This window comes from Colletotrichum graminicola (assembly GCF_000149035.1).
Source record: "Colletotrichum graminicola M1.001 genomic scaffold supercont1.72, whole genome shotgun sequence".
NCBI classification, from domain to species: Eukaryota; Fungi; Ascomycota; class Sordariomycetes; order Glomerellales; family Glomerellaceae; genus Colletotrichum; species Colletotrichum graminicola.
In genome coordinates this window covers 73,026-95,385 of record NW_007361076.1, presented here as the reverse complement: position 1 = coordinate 95,385, position 22,360 = coordinate 73,026, and the positions used below count along the sequence as shown (strand labels likewise).

At 46.1% G+C, this 22,360-nt stretch overlaps 6 protein-coding genes and 1 non-coding gene across 7 annotated transcripts; 3 read left to right on the top strand and 4 right to left on the bottom strand.

The window, feature by feature from the left end:
• Positions 1–725: 725 nt before the first annotated feature.
• GLRG_11073 (uncharacterized protein) lies at positions 726–2,501 on the bottom strand (the record flags this gene model as incomplete). Its single annotated transcript, XM_008101711.1, has 1 exon — positions 726–2,501. One exon carries the CDS (start codon positions 2,499–2,501, stop codon positions 726–728), a length of 1,776 nt encoding a protein of 591 aa, XP_008099902.1.
• A 3,485-nt stretch (positions 2,502–5,986) lies between these two features.
• On the top strand, positions 5,987–6,092 carry GLRG_13278. Its single transcript has one exon. It is a non-coding gene; the product is annotated as a tRNA-Ala (tRNA).
• Positions 6,093–9,149: 3,057 nt separating this feature from the next.
• On the bottom strand, positions 9,150–9,572 carry GLRG_11072 (uncharacterized protein; the record flags this gene model as incomplete). The annotated part of the gene is made up of 2 exons (XM_008101710.1): positions 9,150–9,446; positions 9,513–9,572. The coding sequence occupies 2 exons, from the start codon at positions 9,570–9,572 to the stop codon at positions 9,150–9,152; spliced, it is 357 nt and encodes a 118-aa protein (XP_008099901.1).
• Positions 9,573–10,119: 547 nt separating this feature from the next.
• On the top strand, positions 10,120–10,866 carry GLRG_11071 (uncharacterized protein; the record flags this gene model as incomplete). The annotated part of the gene is made up of 1 exon (XM_008101709.1): positions 10,120–10,866. One exon carries the CDS (start codon positions 10,120–10,122, stop codon positions 10,864–10,866), a length of 747 nt encoding a protein of 248 aa, XP_008099900.1.
• Positions 10,867–17,541: 6,675 nt separating this feature from the next.
• On the top strand, positions 17,542–17,997 carry GLRG_11070 (uncharacterized protein; the record flags this gene model as incomplete). Its single annotated transcript, XM_008101708.1, has 1 exon — positions 17,542–17,997. One exon carries the CDS (start codon positions 17,542–17,544, stop codon positions 17,995–17,997), a length of 456 nt encoding a protein of 151 aa, XP_008099899.1.
• An 889-nt stretch (positions 17,998–18,886) lies between these two features.
• On the bottom strand, positions 18,887–20,103 carry GLRG_11069 (uncharacterized protein; the record flags this gene model as incomplete). Its single annotated transcript, XM_008101707.1, has 3 exons — positions 18,887–19,413; positions 19,471–19,644; positions 19,698–20,103. The coding sequence occupies 3 exons, from the start codon at positions 20,101–20,103 to the stop codon at positions 18,887–18,889; spliced, it is 1,107 nt and encodes a 368-aa protein (XP_008099898.1).
• Positions 20,104–20,849: 746 nt separating this feature from the next.
• Positions 20,850–21,754, bottom strand: GLRG_11068 (uncharacterized protein; the record flags this gene model as incomplete). Its single annotated transcript, XM_008101706.1, has 3 exons — positions 20,850–20,983; positions 21,209–21,465; positions 21,537–21,754. The coding sequence occupies 3 exons, from the start codon at positions 21,752–21,754 to the stop codon at positions 20,850–20,852; spliced, it is 609 nt and encodes a 202-aa protein (XP_008099897.1).
• Between the last annotated feature and the right edge of the window lie 606 nt (positions 21,755–22,360).

The following is a 22,360-nucleotide window of genomic DNA, read 5'->3' as shown; positions in this document are numbered from 1 at the left end:
GATGATGCGATAACAGGCTCGAAGGACAAGTAAGGTCGAATGAAGGATATCGCCCCGCCGGATAACGAGACTCAGTCTTTCAGAGGTGACTATCCTGCAGGGATGGAGTTGACGATGTTACCCTGCCTGTGCCGCGAAGCTGCATCGCGTCTTGGCCGACGACGAAACGCTTGATAGGAAGAAACTTAATATGGGACATGATAAGGCGGAGACGGAGTGATGACCGAATAACCCATTAGCGGCCTACATTGTCCGACGACCGGACGCTGGAATCAGTCGATATATCGGCCTGTCTCCAAGTCGCAATGCAGGGAAACTAAAGAATGAAAGAGGGCCGGGTTCCCTTTTGCCGACTGCCAGGATGTCGAGTCCACGAGGGGGGGGTGGCGGAGGAAGCCGGGGTAGTTCTTATCACTATCCCAACTGTGAACATGGGAGAGGCGCTGGGTGGACCCGAATATGATAACAGATGAAGATGATATGTTGTCATCCGTGTTGACTTATCCTCCGTGACGCGGCCAAAGGCGTGACAAAAATAGAAAAACGTCGCCGAGTGCGGTATCTGTTTACGGTGTCTGCTTACCTGATGCCAGAACAAATGACTGATAATCCTCGGAGGCCCAGGTTGCGGTTGAACCTGATGGGAAGAAGATACGGGAAAGATAAATAAATCAAACTTTTTATTTGTATATAAACGCCGGGCAGACAAGCATGACCATGGCCCGCTACACGGCCTTGGAGGCGCGGGACTTGTTGTCCCGGTGCCGCCTCTCCTTGGCGGCCGTTTTCCGGCGCTTCATCCACGACTGGTTGAGGTTCTTGCGGTTGTCCCAGAACCACTTCTGGAAATCGCCGCCGGGTCCCGCCGCCGCGCCGCCGCTCTCGGCCTCGGCGTTCCGCTCCGCATTCAGCGTCGCCTCGATCTCCTCCCGCGTCTCCTCGTCGTCCTCCTCGTCATCGCCCTCGGCACCAATGGCCCAAAACGGCTTCATATGGTTCGGGTGCGCCGTGTCGGGCGTGGGTGCCGCGCTTCTAACGTTGCGCCACTCAAACTCCTCTGCAGTGAAGGGGGTCATGGGCAGCTGGCCAGCCGCCGCAACGTCTCCCTCGTCCTCCAAGTCGACGTTATTGGCACCACCGCTGAAAAAGCTGAAAGGCTCGGGCTTTTTGGCGGCTTGAGGGTTCCCGTCATCACCCTGCTTCGGGCGTTTGTAGAGGGCCTCGAGAGGGTGCACCTGCGACGGGGTGGAGGGTGGGGGTATCTTGATAGTAAGACTGACGTTGGAGCCAGCGGATATGGGCCGCGATGCATCGGCGGCCCTGATGGCAGGCAGAGGGGTTTCGAAAACGGATGGCTCAGAAGGCTTTGCAGCATCGGTCATTTCTTCGTCGTCTGAACCATCTTCGGAGCTAGTGTCGGCCGGCGAAGAGCCGCTGCTGCTGGTAGTATCGTCCTCTGTACGCGGCGGCCTCGGCGTCTGCTTTGCAGGTGTCACTGGCGACGCCTTGACCTGCTCCGGCTCATTGTCCGAGCCCTCGTCTGAGGAGGTATCGTCATCGGATGACGTGCCGCTGCTGCTTGTGTCATCTTCATCCTGAGGCGGCGGAGGCGGCGGAGGGGCCTTGGCCTTCTTCGACGCCTTGGGTGCTTTGGACTCGGGGACGGGCGCCGTCGCCGTTCTCCTCGTCTTGGGCGGCTCGATGACGTTTCCCTGGGCGTCTACCCATCCTTTGCCTTCGACATACTCGGTGGTGAGCGACTCAACGGGCGCAGGTTTGGCGGCCTTGAGAAAGGTGGGGAACTTTGTCGTCTTCTCGAACTCGTGGATGATGACCTCTTTGGACCTCTTCTTGCGCTTCTTGCGTTCGGGTTCGTCCTCGGCCTCGGTCGTCGCCGGAAGCTGCTTCGCGGGCAGCTTGGTCTTGAGCAAGCACTCCTCCTTTTCGGTGTACTTGGACCGTTCCTCACGCTTTTTGGTCTTGTCTTTCTTATCTTTCTTTTCCTTGTCCTTCTTGCTCTTCTTCTCCCTTATCTTGGCCTCCTCGGGGACGGTCCATCCTCGCTTGACCTTGCGATCGTGCAGCTGAACACCCTCGACAACGTTGTCGTCGCGCTTCTGCCGCTTCCTCTCCTCTTTGTCCCTGGACTTCTTCTTCCGCTTCTTTCCCGTCTCTTCGTCTTCGGGAACGGGAGTGTATTCCTCGAGGGGACGGGCCTTTTCGATGCGCATCTTGACGCCCTTCAGCACGGCACCGTTGAGTCTCTTCTTGAGCTTTTCGGCGTCCGTCTCGGGAAGGTCGACAAAGCCGTAGCGCTTCTCTGGAAAGGTCTCGATCGTGTGAAATGATATATTGCGGGCGTTTGGCAGGGCCGAGGACGGGACGACAATCTTCAAGAGGTCCTGGTCCAAAGGAGTGATATGTAACCTCGTGTAGGCGCTGCTGGTATCGGATGAAGGTCCAGCAGGGTCGTGAGTAGTCGGTGCGACACTTGAGGTCATGACTAATTAGATATTATCGAGTCGATGGAAGGGTCAAAACGAACAGGCTTGTGACGCTGGCTCGGCGTCGTTTGCCCGTCGAGTCGAAATGTCGAAAAAACGGCGATGCCTTGAGAGCTCAGCTAACGAAGCTTCCAATGAGGATTTTGCCGATCCAGTCGAAAACCCTTTTGTTGCGCAGGGATTTTTATTGGCCCAGATGCATCTCTGGCGCTGGACAGTAAACAGGCATACGCACTGTATTACAGCACTGTCCGACCCCCGCCAGTGCTTGCTTATGTCATCTCGCCATTTCTCTGGAACCTTGCTTCTAGAACATGATGAACAGCAACGTCTTCGTTACATATTATGTAGGTAATTATTGCCTATCAATGAGCTCAATCAAGCATCGATAAAAGGTCTCACTTCAGTTCAGTTGGAGTTGGTCACAATATGATTGTTCCATAGACTGTACCGAGATGTTCTTCCACCGCCGAGGGCGATGGGGAAAGACGACTCACGATTGTGCCTTCTCACCATGCTGCTCAGTAATCGATCCCCTTTGTCAATTGAGGAAGCCGTCATGAATCTTGAACTGTTTCATTATTAAGAAAGTGCTGTCTTCCGGCATTCCTTGTCTATTATGGTGTGCGGTCCATTCAATCGCCCATTGGGATTCTCTTCTACATCATACCCAACATCGTCAACCCTAGCGACGCCTTGTCCTTCCAGCCTTTCTCGTCAAGGTCTTACCACTTTGACTTTGATCTCCTCCCTTCATTTCCTTAACCAGAGTATTCCTTGACCCCCGTTCCTTTTTTGGACTCTCTTCTTGTTCCCCGGCCCATCTTTCGGACATGAGCAACGGCTTCAGCCCCCGCGACCATGATTTCCGAAAGGCCCTGTCGACTGAAGAGCCTAATGCCTCCGTCCACGAACGATCTCGAATAACGCAGCTGCCTGGGGTTTTTGTACCATCATGTCAAAATGGTTCTCTCATCTACCCAACAACCACGCAGAAGAATCCAACCCATCAGCGACGCGTATCCATCGTCCCGCCAGCACCATCCACCGCGCTCAACTGGAGCTTGCGTAGCCATGGCGATGATGTAACTATGGACTGGGTTCCTCAAGCCAGCTCAGTGTTCCGTCGACCCTCTCGTTGTATGAGTGTAGAAGAAACTTTCAATATCCATTCCCACAATTCAGAATCTGTCGATGAGCATCTCGGTGAAGCGGAAGCGGTGGTTGTATCTGGCGAAAGTAACAATGATTCTCATCCACCATCTTGTCGCTACCTCAACTTGTTGCTAACAATTTTGTATAGCCAACAACATCCCTGCCAGCGAGCGACTTGCTCTACCCTTTTTACACGATGGTGTCAGACCGGAGCATACTGCACCGACTACCGCCAACCAGCCTTCCTCGATGACATCAATACGAGCCCATGCCGGCATTACGAACGCCGAGAACGCCGACACTATCCACCATGATCCAATGTTCGTTCAGCCGGAGAAAAATGCAAATAACCAAGGGCGATCTGGCTACAAATTATGGGGCAAAACTCATATACGGATGCAGCGCATCATGGCGAAGGTCCGAGACAACCTTGCTGGGAACCGGAAGGCAGAAGTCAACCTACCCCAAGAGACGGATCAGCCCGCTACCAGTTCACAAGAATCTTACCAGTATGTTATAGATGACAGTCAAGTCCAGCGTGTTGTCGAGATCGTCTTGCAAGAGATGTGCAAGCATGATCCCAGCTCTCAAAGCACACCACCTACCGAATCTTATCAGCCAATAAACAACTCGGCACCCAAGTGGCTCTCAAGGAAGCCCAGTTGCCTCAAATCGTCCATTGAGCCTCAACTTTCAACTACAGCTGACCCTGCAACTACTATCAGCGAGCCAGAGACTTCCTTCGTTGCTCGAAGCGCTTCAGATGGGCAGATATACTCAAAAACAAGGCCTCAACAAGTACCTTCGACGAAAATTGTTTGTCAGGCGGGCAGTACTGATATCCAATGGCTCGGCAACAGTGGAATTGACCCAAATGTGCCCCGAAGCACTCTTCACATGTTCGATGCGTCCACCGACATTGAGCCTAGTCACACACCAGGTCCGTCAGCTGCACACGGAGTAGCTGACTCTGATGGGTTTTCTCTTGATCCTCAGCTTGGGTCCAAGTCCACCCAGGACAAGGCAAACATAATTGAATCGGTCATACATGACGATGAGGACAAGAGTTGTAAAATGACATCCTTCCCAGCACTCTCGAAGCGACATTGCACCAATGAATGGTTGAGCCCTGCAAGCTTTACTGACTCAAAAACTGGTACCGACATGTATCATCTTGGCATCGACGCAAGATCCAGTGGCATCGCCTCGATCACCCGCGCGCTGGCTGCAGAGCAAGTTGAGCATCCGAGCGAGGCGAGTGACTCCCTAATTGCATCAGCCGAAAGTGGAAAGCAACGATCTGCTGAGCTCGCCGACCCCCTCATACCAAAACATCCAGACCCCAAGCCTGGCTTCATGCAGAAGCTTACCCGAAAGATGAGTTCCGTATTTCAAGGTTCGGATAGAGTTGGCCGCCCAACACGAGCACCGGCACCTTCAGAGACAGAAGGACAGGTTTCTGGCAAGTTGACAGAGGGGCTCGGTGCAAGCCGACCACTCGCTGGAGACCAAGGTCCAGACGCTGGTTCTTTTTCTGAGCCCGAGCCTGACACTGTCTACCAGGCCATGGCCTTGTTGAAGCCAGGCAAAGGAGAGCCGCAGCGTCGGAGCACTTGTTCCGAGGACAACACCCCACATCAGTGTGACGATGATCTCAGTACGTCGGAAGTGCCAACACCCTGTACCCAAAGGACCCCTTAAACCATTGTGGGCGAGCCTGAAAGTAGAAATGGAGGAACAGCAGATTAGCCTAGATATTCGTCGTCCTTGTTCTCGATTAGACGAGTCCCGTTACCTATGTCACTCTTCATTAACTATCAAATGCCTCAGCATACGCGAGCAACGCCTTGCGGGTGAGTTTCTTGAATATGAACTTGCACCTGAATCATCGCGTAACCGTTCTAGTCTCCAGAGGATGTGCGATTTAACATTGGATTCTGGCTTTCTACATTGAGCTGGCCACCAGTTTGGCCAGATGAAATGAGCCATGGAATGCCACCCCCTTCTTGGCGGTGGATTGCGACGCCTGGCATTGCAACAGTTATACTAGCGACTGGTAGGTCGGTCATAAATGCGTGAAAGTGAAGCAAAGTAAACGGTGACTACTGCGATAGCAATTCCTTGGTATTCTCCTCATAGATCTCAATTCACCCTTTCTGTTCTCAGTCTCATTGATGAGTGGCTTCATGGATCCGTCCGGGGCCGCCGTAGGAATGAAACGTTGCCGATGGTAGCCGAATCTCGGTACACCCGCCCCACCGACGTTTCCCCGCATTGCAATGATACCAACATATACCAGAGTTGAGGCATAGCCATCATCAAACAACGGGCGCTTGGTCTAGGGGTATGATTTTCGCTTCGCATCTTCTGATCTCACTCAAGAGATTCAGATGCCCATGTGAAAGGTCGTGGGTTCAATTCCCACAGTGTCCAATCTTTTACTGCTGTTGCCATCTCTTTTGATGCATTGTTTGCTTGAAGTTGTCGTGAGGTATCAACAATGGTGGGTGAGTGAGTGAGTGAGACGACGATATGTGGTGTGGTGCGGTGGTGTTGATGACTAAGAGAGTGGGTGGGTACAGGCAGGCAGGTGTAAGTAAGTCTATGTGAGCAAGCAAACAGGAAGGTGCAAGCAAACAGGAAGGAGCGGGCAAACAGAAAGGAGCGGGCCCAGCCAAAGCAACACCATCAACAACACAAATTCCCCTGCGAAGTTCTAAGCCCCTGGCTGTTGTCTACAACTTTCACCTCGACTTTCGTCACTTTCAAAGAAATCATTTCCACTTTGATCCTTCATCTCGTCTTATACTTCATTTCGACTTTCGTCTTGACAACGTCAACGACGCAGACGTTTCCCCTACTTCGCACCTCAACCGCAACATGAACGAAAACTCCCACCTCGGATACCCTACGTGGAAGCGAAATGTCGAGCTCCAAAAGGCACAGAACCAAGCCACCGACTTCTGGTGTACCCTTTGCAAGTCCATCGCCCCTGATGGCGCGAACCTGGAGACATTCCAGACCATCGATCTTCTAGAGGCACACATGAATGAGTCTAATAGCGATGGCATCGCCGGTTCACCCGCCTGGGGAGCAGACGAGACGCTTGTGCAACAACACCAGGCATTGAAGGGAGATCTTGGCTGGGACAGCCCTGGCTTCCGTGCATCGACGGTAGCTGAAAAGCCGCGCCAGGAAAGAAGAGCAGGCAAGCGAAAAGAGCGAGGATGGATCTTTGAGAACCTTGAGGAGCTGGACGAGCCTCTCGAGATACGCAACAGTCCTTAGGTGGTACTAGGCGGTCCGAGAAAGCGATACCCTGCCCTCGACAATAGGGACATTACTGTTTTGACGCCAGTTGGTGAGCTATCGCTGGACTCTACGGCAGATGTCTGGTTGAAGTTTTCAAAGATATTGTAAGTAGTATGTGCCTGCCTGCTCTTGATATGGTTAAATAGGCAGAACGGTGGCAGCTACTAAGGTGCTTATATCTAAAACTGTTCCTCTCAAGACCAGGGAAGGTTCAAAGTGTACATGGCACTTGCACAGCCTTTTGGTGGGGTGGCGGGTCAAAAAGACGTACCTGCACCCAATGTTCTCTCCACAGTGTTTTCCTGTCGAGTTTTCCATTTTCACTCAAATTAAGGCCGATCTTATTGGAGTTCTTTGACGCCGTTGTGTTTAGCTTCGTAGGGCAACGTTTGGATAGTCGAAGGAGCATGCATATGTAATTTGAGTTGTGTTGTACTACATAAGGCGTTAATTGCTGCTTGCGATTAACGACGTCGTTTTTGCGACATGTTGTAAGGAATTTGCTCTTGGACGCAATCGCCCATCCGCTTTCCGCCCACACTTACTTCAAGCATCCTTAGGGCGTCACGCGAATCGCTTGTCCACGGGATCATGGCGGTCCCGCATACCTTGCATATTTATTCCCACTCGCCCCAACGTTAGCTCAGCGACATCGTCTTATGGCAGAAATAGGCCGCGCAGATGGGGCGATGAAGACAAGATCAATTAAATTGATGAGCAACGTGATGATGTATTATTAGCTGGGAAAAACTACGACTATTGACGACGGCCGATTTAATCAAGGTAGGTGTTAGGGTTGCCCGATTTGGCGACGTAGTTTACTAATCCTTCCACAAGTCCCCCCTTCAGGTCGGCGCCCCGCCGAATCGTGGAATTGCGTTGCGATGTCAACGAACAAAGGAAAGGAGCAACCGTCGTTAGTTGTGTGAATAATGAAAAGAAACGAAACCTCGATCAGTGTGAGTGAATAGCGATGATTCGGAATCAGTTGAATCGTCTTATGGTAACCACCCATCAGGCCCTCAGGCATGTCAGTTGCACATTCCAACGTCTCCGGATTCCGAGGCGCCCCTCGCTTCGTCCATACGAACGTCCTCATCTTTCTCGTTCATCTCGTCCGCAATAGCTTCCCTTGCGAGGATGATGTCTTCAACCCGTTTGAGCATGGCGTCCACTTGTCGTAGGATCGGACCAGCAAACAGCTCGTGGAACGTGAAGGGCATGCGGTTCCGCAGAGGGAAAGGCCCGGCCGGACCAACGCACGCGGTGAGGCGGACCGGCCAGCCAGGCCCAAGGTTCAACTACGTTGTTGGCAACGCCAGTGTACATCCTTTCGGCGTAGACCATGGCTGCACCAGCCTCGTGGGTGTCGCAAGTCGCTTGATGGCCTCATCCAGCGACATAGGCAGAGGCATTGACCTAAAGCCAAAGCATCTGGCCGCGTGCTGCTTGAAGAAGTGGAGCCGCCGCGAATCATCTCTTTCAGCGCGTCGAGGTCGAGTTTGACCATATGCAATGCCGTTGTTGTTTCCATTCCAGCCGCCCTCGCCTGCTCGATCTTTGGGTTCTCGGGGGGAATCGTAGACCAGCTGATACTTATGATCGTCTTGTACACTTTCATCACATCCTCGGCCCACTCCACAGAAGTCGGCTCGGAGTTACGCATCTCCCCGGTGTGGTCTAGAAGGATAGTCATGGCCAGTAAAGGACTCAGCATGTCGTGGTCCGACAAGAGGCGGTCGTGTAGGCGTCCCTTCAGGGCAACGGCAACTTTGTGGATGTGCTCAACGTCAATTTCACCATGCCCTTGTTCTTGAAAAGTTTGGGCCAATGTTCCTTTGTGTGCTGTTAGTAGACTTCTTTAACCAGCAAAGTCCAAGCTTACCTTTGCCACTGTCCCTCTTAATCATTACGGCGGTCCTAGAAACCAACAAAATAGAACCACACGTCCTATTCTACTTGTAGGGCGAGAACAGCGTGTTGCCTATTGAACTCCTCCTGCGGATACAGCATTCTGACCAGATTCCGGTTGCAAGGTGTTCTAGGAAGTCTGATCTTGAGATGCTCTACCTCAGCCAAGATTTCGTTTACTGTTGATGGGCCATTGGTATCGGTAGTCTCAAGCGTGGCCTCGAGGCACGCCAGCCGCGATTTGATCGCGTAGTCGGCCTCTGGAATTTACGCGCAGATAACAAACGTGCCGTCGGGCGCCTCCACCTTCTCCTGTTTCTGGGGATCTGCCGGGCTAGTGACAATACTGATCGCAGTCCCTATCGCCCTCAGTCGGTTCTCTTTGGCTCCTTCATGCATGGAGAGAAAATGTTGCTTGAAGAAGATGCGACTCATGCCGTCGGGAACCGGCGCGAGCTCACAAATGCCGTTGAAACCGGGGTCTGCGAGGGCATAACCCTCGAGATCCTTGGAACCCTTGTCCACCTTGTATCCATCATAGTAGATCTTCGAACCTACGACGTCCTTAGCAAAGGTCAGCGTGTGATTGCAATCGATCAGAGCGCCCTCGTAGTATGGTGCTCAACTTACCTTCTTTGAGCTACTTGGATGGTGTGGAGGAGCGACGATATCGCCATGAAGTGGTGGCATTGGTGATCTGTAAGTAGGAAAAAAAGACTGCTGGCTGCCAAGGTGAAGAAGCTGGTGAATCTGGTGGCAACAGTGGTCACATCAGGGAACCATATCGCCAACACATGGAGATGTGTAGATGTAATAATTTAGAAAGTGGCCGCTCACCAGGTGAAGTGGCCCGTCTCATTCCCCTTTCCACAACGGCGAGCTTCACCTTCCTTTGTTAGCAACTGCAAAGAGGGAAAAAACAAGAAGGTTCCTTCCCTCCAAATTAGGCTAGTGCATTCTCATCAATTCAAGCCTTGCCGTTCATCAGTTTTCTCATCGACTCAAAACCTCCCACGAACTTACACACACACACACACACACACACACACACACACACACACACACACACACACACATACATGATGATACGCGCGGCTACGACAACGAAGTAGTTCTCCCCAACTTCTGACATTCTGAAGTCCTTGCCATTTATACTCATAAGTAAGTAGGATCTAAAGATGAAAATACTTTCGAACATGAACTGACTCCAACAGCGCCGAACATTTCCCTTCCTACAATGGACACCACAAAGGATCCTATCCGCAGCGGCAGAAAGAAAGCGCCCTTGATGAAGACGAGCAACAGCCTTTTGGACGAGATCAATGTCGCTGGCCATATTGAATTGCTATCGCTTACTATCAATGACCTCAAGACAACGCAGGATTATGCGGCCTCGATTCCCGACATATCTGCGGAGTTGGAGTCAGAGATTATGACCAAGCGCGCGAAGTTGATTTCCATGTCCCAGAAGCTCCGCTCTCTCCCTATCCAGCGCACCCAGTCTATTCAACGCCCTGATTCTCTCGAGTTCAAACGTCTTGAGCGTAACATAGCCTTCATGATCAAAGAAAAAGAGCTACATCTCAAGAACGAAGACGAGACGGAACCTTTTGATCCGACGAAGCACGACTGGGAAAAGACTAAGACCGAAATGGATCAATTCGCCACTGACTTGAAACAGGCGATTGAGGAGAACTTCATTGGAACGGCCATAAGGTTTGAGGATTGGGAGAATGACGACTGCGACATGAACGATTTTTGCGACGCATTCGAAGCAGGGATGCAGGCCCAAGAGCAGAAACATAGTCCTTCGGGGTCTATCGAAGACCAAAGCGAGTGCGAAGCGGGCTCTGGTGATTCTGGCGGCACCGGGGAAGACAAAGATCCGATGGAGATGATTAACGCAGGCAACGACGTCCACACTCATCGGTTCCTCGTGAAGTACAGCGCTCTTAGTGTAAGTATCTTATGTCGGTGTCTTTAAACGGCTATTCGGAGCCTGCTGCTAACCTTACGTTGCGGTGTAGACCTTCGTCCGCGAAATCCCGGGTCAACCTGACGGTCAAGACGTGATAGTACCTGGCCTCACGACCGAGCTTCGTCCATGGCAGCTTCAGGCGGTTCGGAAAATCAGCCATTTGCTGCGAGGCCCTCAAAAGGGCGCCATTCTCGGCGATGAGATGGGCCTAGGAAGAACCCTGGCAGTCGCTATCGCCATGCAGAACCGCAATGGACCTTACTTGGGTCCCGCCCTTGTAGTCCAACCTTCCCTCCTTTTTACCTGACACGTTTTGGAGCTGTTAGTCTCCAAGCGTGCACTACACCTATTTCCTTAACACCTACAGTACTCGCGTAATCCACCCTAAGGCCATGCCGGCCCCTGATGGGCTGGCCCTGCTGCCGCCAGTGACGCCACGGCCAGGTCTTCAACCGCCAGCGTCAGCTATGCTCACTGTCTTAAGCTCTAGTATAGGAGAAGGTTTACTAACTAAGCGTAAGAGGTTTATAGACCCTTTAAGCCTAGCTACAGCTGCTACAGAGGTGTCACTACTAAAAGACTTTGCCTAGATAACTTAGACGCTTAAGAAGAAGCTAGGTATAGACATATCTCTATACAGACTAATAATAAACATAACTTAGGGGAACCTAAAGGATAAGCTAAGTAAGATTATAGCGCTTAATAATAGTTATAAATATATAGTAAACACCTTAATTAATAACCTCTAGTAGACCTTATAATAGATATAAACTAAGGGCTACTACTAGATAGTAGTTAACTACTATACTAACCTACTAGTTAACACCTTAAGAGGAGATAAAAAACCTATAAGACCTAAGTCTATAGTAGACTAGTAGGCGTAGTAACTAACCTAATAAATAATAACTATCTAGCGCGTGTAGCCTAAGTTAAGAAGCTTAGCTATAACACACTTAGAGGGAGCTTATAGTAAGAGACCTACTTAAGGCTAAAAAGATATATAAAGGAGATCTTAGTAATATAATATTAACTACTACGTCTTTATCTAAATACCTAATAACTAGGTCTTACCTTTTACTATTTATAAAGATATTACTTAAATCTATAAGATATAAGTTATAGATATTAAAAAGATAACTAGGATACTAACTAGTTTTATAGTTACTTTAGGTAGTAATAAAGTAAGATAGACTATACTTAATAGTAACGCTTAGCTATCTTAACACCTTAGTGTAACTACTATTAATAGTCCTTAGGCCTAGACGTTCTATAGGGTTAGAGGCGTCCTAGTAACTACCTATAACTATAATAGGAACATAATCCTAGTAATAGAGGATATAGTAGTTATAAAAGTTATAATTATAACTAAGTAAAAACTATAGAAGTACTATACTATAAAGGGTATAAAAACATAACACCTTAAGACATAGATTATTACTCTATAGGATAACACTAGGCCTTTCTACTTATTTAACAGCCTAGTATTAATATAGCTAAAGGATAGGTTTAGGCTAGTTTAGTATAGTGTTTACTATAATTAGTATAAGGTAAGGCTATATATTAGGTAGTAGCTTTATAAAATATATAGCTAACTAGAGATAGAACATAATAACACCTAGTGTATAAGGCCTACCTAGTGTACTAACTATAAGAGGCCCTACTAGAGCACCTATATAGACTACCCCCTCTAGCCTAGGCAAGAAAACTAGACTATTATATAACCCTTAAAGGGATAATAATAACATATTAGATAATAGGGACTTAAGCTCTTTAAGGCTGCTTAGGAGGGCGGCTAGTAGGTATAGGCGCTAATTAAGGCAACCTAAGGGAGCCTAGGACCTAATAGGGAAAGCTAATAGGAGGTTAGACTAAACTATTACTAAAAAGTCTAGGCCTTTAATAAAATCCTTAATAAAGTAATAGAGGACGCCTCTAAGGGAGGGACTACACTAAGGCTAACTAAGCTTAGTACGCTAGTACTATTATTACTACTATAAATAATAAGATAAATTAGAATACTACACGTTAATATATAAAGATTAGGGCTAATATATAATATTACCTTTACTTTTATAGACTAAAAAAAAGTTAATATTATTATAATATAAGAACCCTAGTGCTCTATAGATAAGCGCTTAGTTATAAAGATAACCTTAAACTATATAACCTTCTCCTTTATACACTAGTAGGAGAGTATAGATATATAACCTAGAGTCCTTATATATATAAAGAAGACTTATAGTAATATTACTACCTTTAATATTACTATAACGCCCCTATATAATACGCTAAGGATTATAATAAGAGGCTAGTATTACCTTAATATCTACTAAGAGCTAAGGTTAATATAGGTCCTAGACGCACTAGAAGCCTAAGAGGCACTAATAAACGTACTAGTAGTAGGGGACTTTAATATAAGATACCTAGTGTAGTAGCTAAGAAGCTTTCTAAATTAGGGGGCTTCCTAACTAGTAGAATAGTTAGATAGCTACCTATTAGCCCTTATTAGTCTGCTAGGGATTACTATATATAATAGGGGTAATACCCTTAATCTAGTTTTTTTAGATATCCCCCTAGCTATAATAAATATTACTAACTATTTATATATAGGGTCTAATTACTTAACCTTAGTTATAACTATCCTTATAACTATAGGCACCCTACTAAAGGAGATATAGATAAGAATTAACACTTTAGAGAAGATATAATAATTTAGAGAGGAGGTAGAGTAGATAGCCTAGGTGCTCCTAGAAGGGATAAAGACACTAAAAGAACTAGACTAAGCTATAGTGACGCTAACAAACGTCCTATAAGGTGCTACTACTATAGTAAGCACTTAACTAGTTAAGGGCAGATTAGTTATATAGTAGACAGAGGACTATAGGAAAGCTAGGAGGGCCTACTAAGAGGCTTATAGAGGAGGTAGGGACACTAAGGAGGAAGCTAAGGAGCTCTAAAGAGCAGCCTATAAGGCTAAGGTAACCTACTAAATAGATTAAATTAATAAGATAGTAACTAATAAGGACCTATATAAGGTAATAGGCTAGTATAAGCTCTTATTATAGCTATAATTACCCCCTCTATAGGATAGTAATATAGTAGTTACTACGCTAGCTAAGAAGGCCGCTCTACTCTAAAGGAAGCTACTAAAGCGCTTTAGGGCTAATATAGATATTAGTCTGTATATACTAATAGTTCCTTAGAGGAGGATAGAATAGGATAACTACGTCTACTTAGAGGAGGTAAGGTCTACTATACTTAGTGCTAGTAATACTACTCTAGGTATAGATAGAATTACTATTATTATACTATAGATAGTATAGCTAATAATAGGTAAGTATATTAAAAAGCTATTCTAGGTATACCTAGAACTTAGGTATTACCTTTTACTATTCTAGGATACTAAGATAGTTATAATCCCTAAGCTAAATAGAGACACTAGCTAACCTAAGGGCTAGCGCCTAATCTTACTACTCTCTATAGTAAGAAAGGGGCTTAAGAGGCTAATTATATAACGTATAGCCTGTTACTATATAGAACATAAAGTCCTATACCTTTAGGTAGTAAGGGTACTATCTAAGAGATTAGTAATAGATATAGTAGCTACCTTAATATATAATATAAAGGTAGCACTAAGTTAGTAATAACACTACACCTTAGTTATAATAGATATTTAAGGCGCCTTTAATATAGTAAATAGCAGCTAGCTAGCTTAAGCCTTAAGAGAGTAAGGCTAGCTAGATAATATAGTTAACTAAGTAAGGGCCTTTATAATAAGATAATAAGTATAAGTGCGCTTTAAGGACTATATATTATAAGTATAACCCTTTTACTATAGCCTCCCTTAAGGGTCTTTAGTATTACTAATACTATATCTTTATTATATAGAGCTACTGTATAGGTTTAGGGAGGAAAGCTCTAGGTTTAGTTATATAGATAACTATAGAATCCTTTATATAGGTAAGATAAAGCAAGAAAGCAGGTAGGTAGTATAAGACCTACTTAATAAGGTTACTACCTAGGGATATAAAAATAGTATACTATTTAATATAACTAAGACAAAAGTGTTACACTTTATATAATATAAGGTTACTAAGAACCTCTCTATCTAATATAAAGATTATAAGGTCTTCCCTTAGGACTTTATATGCTAGCTAGGGGTGTTTCTAGATAGGAAGCTTAGTTTTAGGACGTATATAAAGACGTAGGTAGTAATAGCCTAGGCTATAGCAGGACATATTAGAGGACTAAATAAGGTCTATAAAGGAGCGCTACTACTAAGCATAAGAAAGGTAGTATATATAATTATTATCCTTAAGGCACTCTATATAGTAGAAATATAGTACTTAAGGAAGAAGCGTTAAGGCTATAGGTTTCTAGATAGCTACCCTATAAAGGTTACCTATAGACTAACTAGCCTTATTAATAAAATACAGAAGGCTATAAATAGGGCTATTAGAGGCTGTCTACTAGTGTAGTAGACTATACTAGTAATAGCACTAGCCTAAGAGGCTAGTACTCTACTAGTAAAGCTTCTACTTAATATAGTATAGTAATAATATAGACTATAGCTAGGCACTTTAGATAATAACTACCTACTAGTAATGTAGATCACAGCCTACCTTAGAATAAATTAGAAAGGTAGTAAGGTCTACCTAACTATCCTTATAGACGTAGCAGATAGTATACTAACGTTCTTAAGACCTAAGCTCTAGAGCTAATTATATAATATATAATTAGTATATAAAGTAGAGGGATAAGGGAAGTAGTAAGTAATAAGAGATTACTAGGTCTAGGAGGTAAATATTTTACTAATATACGTAATAGTATATTTAGACAGCTTATAGGTAGAGTATATAAAGATAAGGTATAGTTATACTGTCTTTAAGGGACAGGACCTAGTACTTATAGGACGCTAATACCTACTAAAGGGTAAGGTCTATAACGTAGAAGCTAAAGGGGCCTAATATAGACTTAGGAAGGTAATATAATATAGTAAGGACTTAGGGGACGTTATAGGTATTATAGTCTGTCTAGATAACTTAGTAGTTATCTTTAGGCTAGATAGGGCCCTTATAACGTCCTTATAAGAAGCTATCCTTAATTTTATAAGGATAGTAAAAGAGAGTATAATACTAGTAAATATATAATAAGTACCTAGATATAATATAATTAATAGTAATAAATAGCTAATAAGCTAGTAAAGGATAAGGTAAAGATACGCCTAGCTAACCTTAAGATATACCTAGCTACCTATAGCTACGTTAAGTAATTACTAAAGGTATAAAGAAAGAAGGTATTTATAGACTAGTAGAATAAGAATTACCTAATAGCGTATAAACTACTATAACTTAAAGCACTTCTAGAACTAATAAAGGAAATCTACTTTCTTACTTATACTAAACTTTACTAGCTAGTTACTATAAGGATAAGATATAGTAACTTTATAGCCTACTACCTATAGTTTAGCTATAATAAGGCTAAAACTACCTGTATATATAGAAGTAAGAAGACGTTAGTATACCTGTTATAGTGCTAGTAGATAAAATAGAGAGATAATATCCTTCTAAAAGACTAGAGGAAGTATATAATAGCCTAGCTATTAAAAGATTATAACTAGTTTATTTAATATATTAGTAATAATAACTTCTATAACTAAATATACTTAAGGTATTAATATATACCTACTTTATTACCTAATAACACTAATAGCCTATAGCCTACCTCTAGATATATAGGGATATAAGCCCTTATTATAGGCGTTTATTAGATAGATAAGGACTAAGGATAATATACTAGGCTTTATTATAAGTAGCTAATAGGCTATTATCTTACACCTTACTACTAAAGGTAGCTACTAATAATAGCTAACTATAACTATATTAGGGTTACTAAGTATAAAAGTCTTTAGGAGATAGGTAGTATCTATAAGGACGCTATCTATTTACCTAGCTTTTCCTTTTTTCTCCCCCCCCCCCTCCTTCTTTACCCCCCCCCCCCCCCTCTTCTTACTTTCTCCTAGACCTTACGTTATATAAGTAATAAGAACAGGACGCCTTATACTATAGGATAAGTACCCCTAGCCTGCTTTACGTAGGGAGGGGTACCTTTAGATAATATAGATATATAAGTAGCACTATATAATAAGGCATATAGGAACCCCTAGGAGCCCTCTAAGGGGGACTACTAGGGGTACTGTACTAAACCTAGCTGCTAAAGAGCCTGCAGACACTTAACAGTAATAAAGAATTACAGTTTAACCTCCTAGGAGGCTAGCTAAATAGGTAACAATACAGACTGTTTAGGTCTTAGGCTGTAAGAGGCTTATAGGCTTGGATTTATATTTATATAGTTATCCTAGCAGCTAGTTGCCCCAGGCGCCTTTTGTCCTTTATAGGAACGTCCTGGCGTTAAATATAACACACACACACACACACACGCCCTTGTAGTCGCCCCCAAAGGCCTCCAGTCAACCTGGGAAACCGAGTGCAAACACCATTTTGCAGAGGTATGGAATCTTGCAAGCGTGTCAGGAGAGTTTTAATGTTAAGCTGGCGCAGCTAACAGTCTACTTTACAGGACAAGAAACCCAAGCTTTTCGTCTGGGACAATAAGAAAACAAAAACCATTGAGCTTTTGCGCGGCAGGTACGACATAGTGTTCACAAGCGACCAGTTTCTCATGCAACGCGTCCAGGAGCTCGAAGACGCCAACAAAACAAGCTCCCTGCTCTCCAAAGGCGGCCATGTCGCAGCCAAGAAACTGAGAAACGGCAGAGGACTTCCGCTGAAGTACCAGAAACCCTGGCGTGTCACCCACGCGGCCAACAAAGAAACCATGAGGCTGTTCGGTGCCTCTTTTCCGATCCTCATCCTCGACGAGACCCAGGAGGTAAATAACCACAAGGCGGAGCTTCACTCAGCCGCGATGACACTGCCTTATGACGCTTTCCTGGGTATCACAGGCACATTCGTGCCCAGCAAGTGGATGGATATCTATGGACTTATCAAGATCCTGCCTGGAAACCCCTTCGACTCATTCGAGGACTTTATGAAGTGTTTTGCCCAGTCTCCAGACTTGACCGACCTTTCCAAGGATGACGCTCTGGTGCTTTATCTCGACTCTCACCAGGGTTAGAAGGCTAGAGATCATAGGAAATAGGTCCGAGGAGGCTCACGGCACCCGTCGCGACGACTAAGGGCAAATGTGTATGAGCGGTGGCTTTTCTTTTCATTTGAGGAGGGGAGGGGGTGGGGGGCTCAGTGTGATACCATCACGATCCTAGGACGCCATCACGCATAGGCGCTAGGACGAATATTATGAGATTCGCCGATATGAAGTAGCCTCAGTGTGCACTGCTAGGTAGATAATTGACAGCTGCGTTGCAGTTTTCTTTGAGATCAAACATTACTGCAAAGCCTAGAAAGATTGAATAGTGCCTTTGTTCTCAGGGACTCTGCAATCCTCTTACACAGACATTCTGCAGCCTACAAGAGCGAGTAATAGGTACATGTCGGCACTGTGATGTTGAGACCGTTCACCTCCTACGCGAAGTCTCGATGCCATCTTCATATCGAGAAACGTCCTCGTTCGCCTTGTATAATGCGAATGCAATGCCCCTACAGAAGCACAGCAGTTCGGAGTCAAGCAGACCTTTACGGCATGTTTGCGAGACGAAGAAATGAAACATACAGTAAATCGCAGAAAGGGAGCACAGAAGTGAGCTTTTCTTCCATCGTGAGGTAGTGGACCGCAAGCTATCTCTAATGGCCGGAGGAGCCAAGTTCCACGAAGCCCATACTTTTAAGCTCTTTTAGTGAAGGTGGCAAGAGACGCGTCACTGGATTACGGAAGAAGCTTGGGAGGATAATCAGCAGAATTGATGTTATTGGTAGCTATATAACACCTCAAAGAGTTCCTGACCCATCGGCCGCAAAAGAAACGTTCCGAGTTGGGCACAAGCAGAATGGTGCACTCGGCAATACGCAAAGCCAAGGCATGCTTGTTGATCCCCTGAACTATGCCTTTAGATGAGCTCGTACTCTTCAATCAAGCCTTTGATCATCCCCATGGAAACACTACGATGCTTCGCATCGACGCTGTTAGGACCACCGCCAGTAGTGAGGTGGCGGACCTGAAGAAGGGCCTCAATCCAATTAATAATGGTAATACGGCGCTCGATGGCAGAAGTACCAGCAACGGCTGAGTGTCCCTCCACGTTACCCTGTCGACCAGTAGTGGAAGAGAGAGCCTGGATGCTCATTGGATGCTGGGCAAAGCCTCTGGACTGTTTCTGGGAGTCGTTGTGCTCGGAAGTGCCGGGAGGGTATTCCTGAGAGCGACTCAGCAGCTCAGTGATTCGAGAGGAGCCTTGAGAGCCCATTGAATGCTCCGCAACGCCGCCATTTCTCACGCTGCCCTCCTGCGACTGAGTGACGGAAGACAGTTGCTGACTGGCATTGCCATGGGGATCGGCAAATTTGTCGGCGGTGTCGCTCAGACGGGATATGGAGTTCTTGTTCCGCGATCGCACAGGAGGGCTAGAAACCACATCTGAGATTACTAGATTAGCGTTCATATAGGTGGATCCGAAATGAAGTATACACATACCGGTCTTCTTTCGGCCTTGAGGATCATCAGCAATCAAGCTGGCTCGCTTACGCTTTTGATGGGCATTTCCACTGGGTGTGACGACTGACGCAGTCGAGCTGAGCATATGGAGCTTGCTACGGTCTTCATCCCCGTCAGGGTTGGTGAAGATTCCGTTTCCATGAGGACGGGTAACTGAATTGTCAAAAACAGTGCAAGCAGAGTAATTAAAGTACAACAGAACTTACAAGGGAAGAGATTGCCCGAGGCTTCTTTATCTAAAAAGGTGTTTTGGTGATCGCCATCAACACTCTGATCTCTGGCAAGGTTCTTGAATATTTCGGCCGAAATTTCGAGAGACGTAGTCAGCTCGGTTTCGAGCTCGAAATCGCCTCCCTCCTCAGTCGAGGCTTCAATCTCGATCGCGGGTTCGATGGTATTATCGTCATGGGCATCTTCGTTCGCCATACGGTTGGGGCGGTTGTCGACCTCTTTGTCCGCCTGGCGCTTGACAAAGAGGGCCCAAGCCGTCGCTGCCTCTCCTGCCGCAGCGCAGTCTGCTTCCGTGATCTTCTCTGCGCTCTTCGGAGTGCTCTTCGATGTGCTTTTCGAAGCAGTCATCTCTGCTTTCTTTCTTCCGTGTTCTAGCCTCATTTTGGACTTCTCATATCGCGGTGTCGAATTATTTGTTAGCTAAGCAAAGTGAACGAGGCCAAGGTGTAGAGAGACAAAAGAAGAAATTTTGGTGGTCTGCATGCTGGGGAGGTGGGTCGGCTGGTTTTGAGAAGGAAATAAAAGGCGAGGTCTACTAAAGAGATTTCAGAAGTTCTGATGGCAGGTACCGTCAGCGTCCGAGATTCGGGATGCTCGTTGTTCAGTTCTAAGCGCAACACCGAACAAGAAGGCAAAGAAATAGTTCTTTAGGAGAAAAGATCTTTCTCTAAGATTTTCTGACAGCCACTCAGCTTACCCTGCATGGATGCTGACTGAGTAGAAGAAAAATGGAAAAGCACTCTAAAGTAGCTTGGAATTCATGTCTGGGGGCGAAACGTCGACAATATGTGTTGCCAAGAGGATAAAATAACTATGAAGAACATTAGACTCTGGTCTATTGATCTACCACGCAAAATAGAAAGGCAATCAATCTATCATGAACGATTTGAAGTATTGCCTGGAAACAGACGATAAGTAAAATACACAGAAAACCCATTCATCAACGCTGATGAAATCACTTTGAACCCTTTCTCCTGCCCCTCCCCCCCCCCCCCCCCCCCCCCTTTGAACCTCAGTGAAAATATAAGACATCAGAAGCAAATTCCTCGCGCCAGTTCGATTTCCTTACCCCCTAGCTCCGCACTCATAGACTACCTGATATCATGTATGTGCAACATCATCGTAAATCAGAGAGATTTACGCTTCTTGGTCATTGACCTTGCGTCTTCGTCGGAGCCGATATCAATAATCTCGTCTTCGGTGGTTTTCTCATGGCTCTTCGAAGCCATAAGTGACCTCACACAACCCCAGATCAATAAGACTACAGCATTCCAGGCCAACTATCCAATAGCTGTCAGTAATCTTTTCCAGAGACCCATATTTGGGTTATGTGAGGTCACTTCGCACTCAATGGGATACCTCTTTCCGCGATCGAAGTATAGATTGACCAAGTCAACAGATTGTGCTCGAGTGACAGCAATGTTCATCTCGTCTGTGGATTTTATTAGAATAAGATATAATAGACAGTGTATAGAATGCCACTTACAACTCACTGACCAGTCTGGTAATATGCCTTTCCAGTCGTGGTTCAAGACATGCTCCTTGAAGTCGGCTACATCCTGCTCGAGGTTCTTTGTTGATCCCCGTTTAATAAAAGGTGTTTTCTTCGTAGACTTGGTAAAGTCTCTGTACGCCCTGAACAGTATGTCTGTGTACTTTTCCTTTAGGCAGTCGATGTGCTCGGCCTCTTCCTCCGAGTCTGATGCAGGCTTGGCGTCATTGCGGCGTGGAGTCTTGCTCATACTACAGAGATCAAGTTAGTCAATGTTACTGACGTTCTTCTGTACTGTGCAAGGGTTACTTAGGTGACTTACTTGGGGATACGACCACCCTCCCGCTGGGATTGTAGAAGCAGACTCATGATGACGTTGTTCTGCTTGGCAAGGATTTCCATATTGTTCAGCAGCATCTGATCTACTGCTGAAAGCATAGAAGTATCCTTGGGAGCGGCCCAGGCTGTTGTCTTGGTGACATCTGTCTCCACGTCTGAGAGACTGGTTCGGGAATCAGTCTTGGTTCTCGGTGGCGCCATTGTTCCTAACCTCCTATGCCAGTTAGTACAATAGTCTTTGAGACGATGTCCTTCGAGGACATACAGTATAGCCAAGGGCTTGTACAACAGGAAGGTAGACTGACAGCAGGGGAAAAACGTTCGAACCCGAGATACATTCGAACGAAAGACATTCGAACGAAAGACATTCGAACGAAAGACATTCGAACGAAAGACATTCGAACGAAAGACATTCGAACGAAAGACATTCGAACCCGAGTTACATTCGAACCCGAAAGACTATTGGAATGTACAATGGAAAATTTCCTAGAATGAAAATATTATGACCACTGGAGGGGGATGGTTCCGGGAGCTTCTTTGGTGGGGGGATGGGGGGAAGAGCTGTCGGCCTCAGGTACTAAATGGAAGGAGCTCCTCCATGAAAGCGGAACATTTCACTCACCTCTCAGTAGCACCAGGTAAAGAAGGAACAAGCAGCGCTCCTTCTTCTAGTTTTCTCTTATCCCTTTTTCCGCGAAACTGTAAACAAACCAACAATCAACCCGTCTGCTGTCAATTCTAAAAGGCGTTCCTCAAACCGATCTCCGTCTACCGTCAAGATCGCATCTGTCCTCCTGCTATTAGTCC